The sequence below is a fragment of the Alosa sapidissima genome, chromosome 24, assembly GCF_018492685.1.
Source record: "Alosa sapidissima isolate fAloSap1 chromosome 24, fAloSap1.pri, whole genome shotgun sequence".
Lineage (NCBI taxonomy): Eukaryota > Metazoa > Chordata > Actinopteri > Clupeiformes > Clupeidae > Alosa > Alosa sapidissima.
This window is the reverse complement of record NC_055980.1, coordinates 24856922-24866921: the sequence shown is the minus strand read 5'-3', so window position 1 is coordinate 24866921 and position 10000 is coordinate 24856922. Positions and strand designations below refer to the sequence as shown.

The window sequence follows — 10000 nt, the reverse complement described above, 5'->3', positions numbered from 1 at the left end:
AATGCATTTTTAACACAATTTCTAATACATTTCTATACAGTTTCTAATGCATTTCTGTACATGTTCCAATGCATTTTTAACACAATTTCTAATACATTTCTATCCAGTTTCTAATGCATTTCTGTACATGTTCCAATGCATTTTTAACACAATTTCTAATACATTTCTATACATTTCTAATCAACTCCGTCCACAGGTAACGGTGCTCTACCTGTGATTGCTAATGGTCAGAATGGGAAGCCCAATGGAAAACCCAATGGTAGCCTGCATCCTTTCAGTCACTTCCAATCCTCCATTAACCCTAAACTGGCTAATATCTTTGGATTACCCAAAAGGAAACCCAATTACACATCCTTTCTGCTACTATAATCTTCCATTAATACTGTTAATATGAATGTCAATACTGTTTGTATTGGATAATACAAAGTGTATAAATTATAGAATATTATATTAATTCATAATATTATTAATGTGTGTATTACATGATATGGTATGTTGTGATACTACATTATATTATTTAATATTATATTATATATTTTCATCCATGTGGATGTGGTCTATGTGTTTTTGTATATAAAGTTTTATTTGTACCTAAACCTAATTCTATTCGTCATTAGGTTATGGTTCTCCCAATGGACAGGGTGCTGCTCCCAATGGTAAGGACCCAGGCCCAGTGGTAAACACATACAGTGTGGAATATTTCCCATATACCTCTTCTTCAGATATGTTATTGGTGCACTAGCAAGTGAGTGTTGGGAGTGTTGATGTAGAGTAGTGGGTAGAGAAAACAGTTGGTATGCTGAGAGAGGTACAGGTACAAATCGTCTGTGTGGCAAAGATTAAACTATCGTTTACCTGTGATATTTTTCAACTTTAAAATTTAAATTCATAGCATGTTTCATGAGTTATGAGTGCAAGTTATATATATGTATATGTTTCATTTCTAATACATACAATGTTTACATTGCTCTACTGCCTTACTGTGTGACAGACTCATGATTATGTCTTAAACATTCCCACAGCCCCTAAGTCTGCAGACTTGTAGCATGGTCAGTGGTTTTCCCACACACAGTTTTCAGACGCTGTCGCCTGACGAAGTGGTCAGTTGTCAGTTCCCAGCTCAGTCACTGCCGCTGCTGCTGCCGCCATTATTGCGCTGTTGTGTACTCTCTCTTGCTGTGATACTTAAGAGCTCTTACACTCCCCATGTGTGCTGCTTACAGTACCGCTGCTTATGTTAGCATCACCGTGTACACCCACGCCTTGCACCTGTTCAGTATACACACAACACACAACACACAGCACACACACAACACACACACATGAACTACTTGCATTTGACTTTGACCCTGTGATGTAAAGTGTGGGTTTATGGAAGCAGTTGTGGATGAGGTGAGTTGTCTGTTGAAGCTCTGCTGTGGTCCTCAGGTTATGGTGCAGGCAATGGACAAGGAGCCAAACCTAATGGTACAAAACAAAATACTGTACTGTGCTATGCTATGCTATACTTACAGAATATTATGTACTATAGGGCAATTCCACGGAAAATGGACTTTCTGTCACATCCATAACGCCAGTGAAATGCCTTGGCATTTGTATGATGTGAATGATAACATTAATTTTTTGTGCATTTTTTCTCATTTACATTCTTCAGCCAAAAATAGCAAATGCTCAAATTTCATGCAATCATTCACATCATACCATACCATCACATTATATTGGCGTTACAATGGATGTTACAAAAAATTTAATTTTCCATGGAATTTCCATGGAAACATACTATGCTAAACTATACTATACTATGCTATACAATATGATATACTATACTATAATATACCATACTATACTATACTCGGCTAAACTATAATATACCATTCTATACTATATTCCATAATAATGAGAAAATAGCTTTCACTTTCTTGCAGATATCATTTATGGTGCTTGATTGAATTTTAAATCAATATCAGACTTAATTAAACAACGAGTTTTGTTCTTCTCCAGGTTATTACCCAGCCCCTCGTAATGGGAATGGTATGTTTCCTCACTTCCCGCAAAGCCACTCTGCTCTTTATGGTACTACTTCAGACTATTTTCAGAGACGTGTGATTTTTCTGTGGTTTGTCCTCACAGGAGGCTATGGAGGAGCTGGTGCCAAGCCATACAAAGGTTACGGACGTCCTCCATTCGGTATGGACCCTCAGAGCACCCTCAGTTAGAACCCACCACCGTAATGCCTTTAGTTGTATGATACTCACTGTACACTGTAAATTGAAATGACTGAAATTCCACGTTTGGCTATATGATGCTTGCTTTAATAACTTATGTTTGGCACTTGTAGAACTTATGATCAGTGGCAACTCCCCTTAAAATCATGCCACCCACAGTAGCTGTGGAATATTTCCCATATACCACTTCTTCAGATATGTTATTGGTGTTGTTATATGTTATTAACAGTCCCCGTATCTTACTAATAATCTTATTGTGGTTTTCTCAGGCGTGGGGATCGGCAGAGGTATGGAAGTGCCCCAGCTGGCCTCGCAACCCAGGGGAGGTGAGTTCAATCAATCAACCAACAAACTTATCAATTAACCAATCAATCAATCAATCAATCAATCAAGCCATCAATCAATATGTATGTCAGTACAGTATATCAGTATTTGTGTATCACCCTGCAGTCATTAGTGTTGGTGTGTACTATGTACTATGTACTGTGCATGGTGTTTAATGGTTTGCTAAATCTGTCTGCAGGTTATAATGGAAATGGCTATGGAGCACAACCCTACGGAGGTAAATATGAAGAGATTTTTAGAAGTGAAATTCACTGGAATGCAACATGTACAGATTGCTGACATTGTAATACTACCATGGTAGCTGGTGAATGGTTTCATGATTTCTCTTAGGTATGGGAGGCTACCCCAGACCTGGATTTGGTTTAGGTAAGTCTCTAAACCTTCTTCATTAAAGCTTTCAGTGTACACACAGTAAAACATTTAATCATTGTGTATTTGAAGTCCTTTTACAATGTGGTCTGTTTGTGTTGTGATTAATAGGTGGTGGATATGGCGCTAAAGCTGCCAAATCAGGTAAGGCTACATTCCTTACAAATTTGGCGAGTGTGTGATGGTGAAGTAAAATGTGATATGTTTTTGAAAAAATGAACAATCCATTTAGTGAAATTTTTGTACAAGTTCCATAACCAGCTGCCAGCAAACAGTTCGACATAAGTCTGTTGTCATAAGTCTGTTGTCATAAGTCTGTTGACACAAGTCTGTTGTCTTTGTTGCACACATGACTCCTAATCCCCGTCCTTCTCTTCAAGGTTATGGAGCAGGAGCCGGCGTCCCCAATGGCAACGGAGCAAGACCTAATGGTATGTACCTATATGGACTTATATAATGGCACACACACACACACGCACGCACGCACACACACACGCACGCACACGCGCGCACGCACGCACGCACACACACACACGCACGCACGCACGCACGCACGCACACACACACACACACATGCACACACACACACACGCACGCACACACACACACGCACGCACGCACGCACACACACACACGCGCACGCGCACACGCACGCGCACACGCACGCACGCACACACACGCACGCACGCACGCACGCACGCACGCACACGCACGCACGCACGCACTCACACACACACACACACACACTCACACACACGCACGCACGCACGCACGCACACGCACGCACGCACACACACGCACACGCACACGCACACACACACAAATTAGCTCATAAAAGACTATAAATGTAATTTGCATTTATGCAGTTAGTTGACAAAGACAAACGAGACTGATGAAGACACTTACTGTATTCCACTGGTTCTCAAAGTGTGAAGAATAGAGACATGACAGATGGGGCGCGATAAACAGGAGGAAATGGGTTTTTTTGTGCCCATTGTTAACAATGCCTTTCTTTTTTTGACAAGGAAGATCGGTTAGGTTATGGAGCAGGTGCTGGTGTAGCCAAACCTCAGCACTAAATTGGGGGATGTTTTCTCTTGGTTAAGGGCTAATTTATTAAGTTAGTTAATTAGTTAATTTCTAGGGAGTTTCTCCTTGCCCCTGTTACTCATGGGCTCTCTCTGAATGTTTTAACACCCTGTAAAGTGCCATGATTTGGCACTCTATTCACATCATACCATACCATCACATTTTATTGGTGTTATGGATGTTACAAAAAATGTTATTTTCCATGGAATTGCCCTATAAGTACTCTATAAGTGAAATTAAATTGAAATTGAAATTGAAATTAAATTAATAATACATTTATAAATATGCCATGACATAGCAACTAGGGTGCACTACAATTTTATTTGACCAAAATGAAGAGCTAAAATAGCGAAATTGTATGAACAAGATAAAACTGTTGTTCTGCTCCTAAGATGTTACTCTTTTTTTAGGATATGGTGTTCACTCTGGATACCCCAATGGCGGTCCCAAGGGCCCCAAACCAGGCAAGACATGCTTTTTGTTTTTTGTAGGGAAAAGATCTTTTAATGTGAGCATTTAAAGGCAAACCTTGGATGAAGCACACTGCTTAAGTTCCCGTCTTGTCCTCAGGTTATGACACTCCCTCTGCTGGTGCTAATGGACAAGCAGCTAAACCCAACGGTAGCTAACATTTCATTTATTTACTTAAAAAAAAAAACAGTCAAAAATGAAATAAATATGTCATGTTTTGAATGCTTACATATGATTAGTATCAATTGAATTCAACATTTTGACATGCTTTGTTGTGTTTATTTATTTGTTTTTGCAATATTGCTAATGATCCTGTTTTGTTTTCAGGTTATGGCGCTCCCTCTGGTGCAGCGAATGGACATGTAGCCAAACCCAACGGTAGCTAACATTTCATGATTTAATTACTTTAAAAAAATTTAATAAATATGTCATGTTTTGAAGGCTTACACCTGATTGCTGTCAATGGAATTTGCATCAAAATGTTGGCATGTTTTTTCAGTTTGTTTGCGATATTGTTAAAGTTCCTGTCTTGTATTCAGGTTATGCCACTCCCTTAGGTGCAGCAAATGGACAGGGCGCCAAACCCAACGGTAGCTAATATGCATGATTTAATTACTTTAAAGACTACAGATAATGGTTCACATCCATTATCTTAGTATAAAATCCTAGCGTATCCTAGTGTAAAATCATCATTTGTTTCATTCACCTCGGGGAAACAACAAACAAACAAAACAAACTTTGGTTTACTTTAGGCTATGGTGGATATCCCAACAAAGGAGGGGTAAAGGGTCCTAAACCAGGTAAAGTGACCTTTATTTATGTAAATGTGAGGTAGCATGCTTGGTCTTGGCGGACTAGATGTGCTTAAGATGCTGCTGTTGTTTGTATGTATTGGTTTTATCAGGTTATGGAGGAATGCCTAATGGATATGGGGCCAGACCCAATGGTAAGTCAAGCCTGCGCATTCATTAGACATCCCACATGCACACTGTATTCTACCTACATGTAAGATAAATATTGTATGTGTTTTATATTAATATGAGGGACATTCTGTTGCATAGGCTATGGGGGCTATCCTCTTGGAGGAGGAGCCAAGGCTCCCAAGCCAGGTAAATAACACACCTGTTTGTATCTTATTATACTATTACTGTATATAGTAAATTGTTAGATGGATGAATCACACTTTTGCTAGTTCCAGAGAGACAGGAAGTTATTGTGTTATAATTCCATGGATCTGTCTATCTGCCAATCACATTAATCAAATCATTCCCTGTGTGTAGGTTATGGACCTGGTGCTGGACAAGGACCCAAACCTGGTGGTAAATAAATCATCAATAAATCATCATAATAAGTCACATGTAGTTTCTTAGTCACTATACTACCACCTTTTTATGAAGTCACATGTAGTTTCTTAGTCACTATACTACCACCTTTTTATGAAGTCACATGTAGTTTCTTAGTCACTATACTACCACCTTTTTATGAAGTCACATGTAGTTTCTTAGTCACTATACTACCACCTTTTTATGAAGTCACATGTAGTTCCTTAGTCACTATACTACCACCTTTTTATGAAGTCACATGTAGTTTCTTAGTCACTATACTACCACCTTTTTATGAAGTCACATGTAGTTTCTTAGTCACTATACTACCACCTTTTTATGAAGTCACATGTAGTTCCTTAGTCACTATACTACCACCTTTTTATGAAGTCACATGTAGTCACTATACTACCGCCTTTTTATGAAGTCACATGAAGTCATTATACTACCACCTGGGCGATAAGGAAGAAGTTCCTGGACTGAGAGGGCAAAATAAAAGTCTTTTAAATGTGTGGTGGTACATCATGGTCCCGTAGGGTATCCTAAGGGAGGAGGAAGTGGAGCACCCAAGACCCCAGGAACTGAAGTCAGTGGAAGACCAGAGTCCGGTAAGCTGCTCAATGTCTCGGTGGACAATGTGGCTTTAAACCACTGGGCAAAATATCTGTGTCCACACCCTCATGTGTGATGTTTCACGCTTTCATTTGTGATGTTCGGTTTTTGGTTTGGTCAGTTGTTGTCAGATTGTAACTGTACAATGAAAATTAGACTTCTCTCATTCTGAATGTAAACAATGTTGTGATTTTAGGCCCAAATCCTGCTGGTATTCCTGCTCGCCCAGATTTGCCTAAAGTTGATATGACTGGTAAACTTGCCCCGTTATGTGTTGTGTTGTCCTACTCACAGTGTCTGTGTGTGTAGAGTGTGTTTTTTTTGTGTTGTGTGTTTTCTTTTTCTTGTTTGTGTGATTTGACACTGTAGTAGCCTTCTTTTGAACGTATACTGGCATGATTTGTTATGTTTTTATGTCCTTCTTTTGTCTCTTGAGTCTCTGTCCATGTCCCCTCTTCCTTTTGGTCCGACTGGTCTCAACTCAGGGGTTCCCATTATCATAGAAATCCAGGAAAAGTCATGGCATTTTATGATCCCATTTTCCAGACCTGGTCATGAAATTCAGTAAATGTATTGAGTTTTTGGAGGTCTTTACATTTGATTCAGTCCTTTGAATGGTCTAATGAAACTTTATATTGATAATGTTTTGCATCCTTATAAGTTGTGAAAGTCTGTGTAAAGCTTTTGAAATGTCAGTGAAAATGGATGGGAACCCTGTCAAGTTCTTCCTCTGTGTTGGTTGTTATGGTTCAGACAGTTTTCCATAACTCTACACTGGTCCCCAGGTTATGGCGGAAAAATTAAGGGTGAGATCCTCAGTCCTGTGCAGCCAACCGCTGCCCCAGTACCAACATACACAAAGGGAATCCCCCCAGCCGAACCTGTCCCAACCCATGGAGCCCCCATCCCACCAGAGCCCACCAAGGGAGTAGTTCCGGTAGTTCCTCAGGACAAAGTTCCTAAACCAGGACCAGCGACCCTGGCTCCTATGGTGACAGGTGGGAAAGGCCCAAAACCTGAGTCACCTGGATCTGTTCCTGTCATTCCACAAGGAAAAGCACCTAAACCAGTCCCACAAGGTTTCGTGCCAGTTGTGCCCCAAGGAAAAGGTCCAAAGCCAGTGGCCCCTGCTCCTGGTCCAGTAATTCCACAAGGAAAGCCACCAAAGCCAGCAGTTCCTGAACGAGTTCCTGTGATTCCACAAGGAAAACCCCTAAAGCCAGCAGTTCCTCAGCAAGTTCCTGTGGTTCCACAGGGAAAACCCCCAAAGCCAGCTTCTCCTGAACAAGTTCCTGTCGTTCCACAAGGAAAAGGCCCAAAACCAGTGGTCCCAGATGGCGCTCCCGTAGTTCCTGCAGTAACCCCTCAAGGAAAGCCGCCAAAGGTTACTACTGACGGACTCCCAGCTGTTCCACAAGGGAAAGGCCCAAAACCAGTGTCACCAGCACCACCGGCCTTCGTCACTCAAGGTAAACCTCCAAAACCCATCACTCCGGATGTAGCTCCTGCCGTTACTCAAGGGAAACCCCCTAAACCGGCAACGCTTGGACCTGTTCCTGTCATCCCCCAAGGAAAGGGCCCAAAACCAGTTGCTCCTGAAGGAGTCCCTGTTGTCCCACAGGGAAAAGGCCCCAAACCAGTTGCTCCTGAAGGAGTCCCTGTTGTCCCACAGGGAAAAGGCCCCAAACCAGTTGTCCCTCAGTCAGGTGGTCAAGAAGGTAAGAGACAGAAGCTAGTAGGTGAAGTAGATGCAGTAGTGCCACAGGTTCCAGTAGCAGGTCCACTAGCATCAGAATCAGCACTTGTAGCTCCACAAGAAAACCTTCAGAGACCTGTGGTAGCTTGGCAACCTCCTCAGGTGCCAAAACTACAAAACCAAAAGGCTAAAGTGCCACAGTTAAGCATGCCACAAGATAGCAACACAATTCCGGCATTGTCACAAATAGTACCAGGTCTTAGACAGAAAAAGGGAGCAAAGATCAGAATAATTAGTAAAAGCATGCAGTACCGCTTGTGCCCGTGATTGCCTTTTGCTGGCATGGATCTTAGTATTCTCTTGTTTCTGTGAGACAGAGAGCTGTTTTAAATTAATATGTATCCTTGTGATTTTCTTGTAATTTCACATTAATTCCACTTATTGTGCTGCCCAGATTGCAGATAACTCAGGGCTAGACCCACTCAGGAGACAGTCAGTTATGCTTATCGATATGAGATACTGGTTAAGTTATAGGGATTTTATGACAGTGCTAGCAACATTAGCAAGGGCTGGCAATGAGGATTTGAGGACAATGTTAGCATCATTTGCAGTGCTTTATTTGCAGTGTGATGCGGAACATTAGTATTCTCATCAATTCTATGCTGCATGGTTCCTTGAAAACATTTGTATTATTGACAGTAACATTTTTTTTGTCAGAAGGAATTCTTCATTTCTGTCCACTATCTAAAATGTAACACCTTGACAGAGATCTTTACCTTGTTCTTCTTATGTGTTATATAGTTTATTTTACAGGTGTGTGTTTAATGCATGCATATGTGGATTTATTAAATGTATTTTAGCAGGTGTATGCTAACCATGTACAACTTGCATGTCAGCAAGGATGAGGGACTAAAGGAACTGTAGATATGTGGTCTTGTGTGTGTGTGCTAATCTGAAAAAAAAGTGAATCATTTATCATAATCCTTTGAGTCAGGTTCATATCTGTCAGCACATTATCTGAATCAGCTGTTTTAATTTATGAATGCTGTGTCAACGTTTTAATAGTAGCCATGCAGTTCTATTATGTTACGATGACGATGTTGTTATTCGATGAATTGCAGGCTTGCAACTAAACTGCCAAATTAACGCTGTAAAAGCATAGTTGACGTGGCTGGATGAAATTGCTAGATATAGGTATTTTATGAATGAACAACTTAACAAAGGTTAATAGTTTGTGTCACTGAAGCTCTCTAGACTGTTAGAAATGACTGAAGGGAATAAATGACCTTCCAATAAATGACCTTAACATTTTCTCAGAGTGAAAATGTGATTTTGATCTTTAGGCACTGACAACATTGTAGCCAATGGAGGATTCCCAATCTTGGACATAGAAAACATGGGTAAAATACTCAGCACAGTAAACCCAAGGGGACCTAAGGCTGTTCTCTTAAAATTCTTCATCATTTTGTAGACATCTGAACCTCTCTCTGTACAACTATTAGGGAGTTGCCTGATTAACCAGTCATGCTTTGGCCCCTGATATATATGTTGATGTCTAGTTAAACACAGAGACTGTTAAGAGAATAGCCAAGGTCACCCACTATTCCATGCACTGGAATGGTCTGGTAGCTGTGTGTGCGTTTCTGTAACTATCTCTGCTTGTCTTGTCTTGAGTATACTTGTCTTGTGGTAGACTTTAGACTGCAGTAGACATTAGTGGCTGTTGTTTCAGATTGGTAGTTTGGCTGCTCTAGTGTTTTACTTTCTACTGCCATGTCCATTGGGAGATCTGGGATGTATGCAGCTGCCTGTTTGACTCTAGTGATTTTTAGTTGGTTGAAAGAGATATACTGTATATGATGATGATTACA

The 10000-nt window shown here is 40.6% G+C and overlaps 1 protein-coding gene across 1 annotated transcript in view; it reads left to right on the top strand.

Moving 5' to 3' along the window:
- cmn (calymmin) overlaps positions 1-10000 on the top strand; it is a 43371-nt gene that overhangs the window by 11214 nt on the left and 22157 nt on the right. The window contains exons 21-43 of the mRNA XM_042083594.1: positions 197-259; positions 618-656; positions 1429-1467; positions 2002-2031; positions 2131-2187; positions 2495-2551; positions 2749-2787; positions 2901-2936; positions 3051-3083; positions 3320-3370; positions 4439-4492; positions 4599-4649; positions 4827-4877; positions 5039-5089; positions 5252-5299; positions 5404-5445; positions 5561-5608; positions 5780-5818; positions 6358-6429; positions 6630-6686; positions 7219-7746; positions 7858-7902; positions 9473-9529. Of these exons, the coding sequence (XP_041939528.1) occupies positions 197-259; positions 618-656; positions 1429-1467; positions 2002-2031; positions 2131-2187; positions 2495-2551; positions 2749-2787; positions 2901-2936; positions 3051-3083; positions 3320-3370; positions 4439-4492; positions 4599-4649; positions 4827-4877; positions 5039-5089; positions 5252-5299; positions 5404-5445; positions 5561-5608; positions 5780-5818; positions 6358-6429; positions 6630-6686; positions 7219-7746; positions 7858-7902; positions 9473-9529 (1587 nt within the window). The remainder of the gene's footprint in view (positions 1-196; positions 260-617; positions 657-1428; positions 1468-2001; positions 2032-2130; positions 2188-2494; positions 2552-2748; positions 2788-2900; positions 2937-3050; positions 3084-3319; positions 3371-4438; positions 4493-4598; positions 4650-4826; positions 4878-5038; positions 5090-5251; positions 5300-5403; positions 5446-5560; positions 5609-5779; positions 5819-6357; positions 6430-6629; positions 6687-7218; positions 7747-7857; positions 7903-9472; positions 9530-10000) is intronic.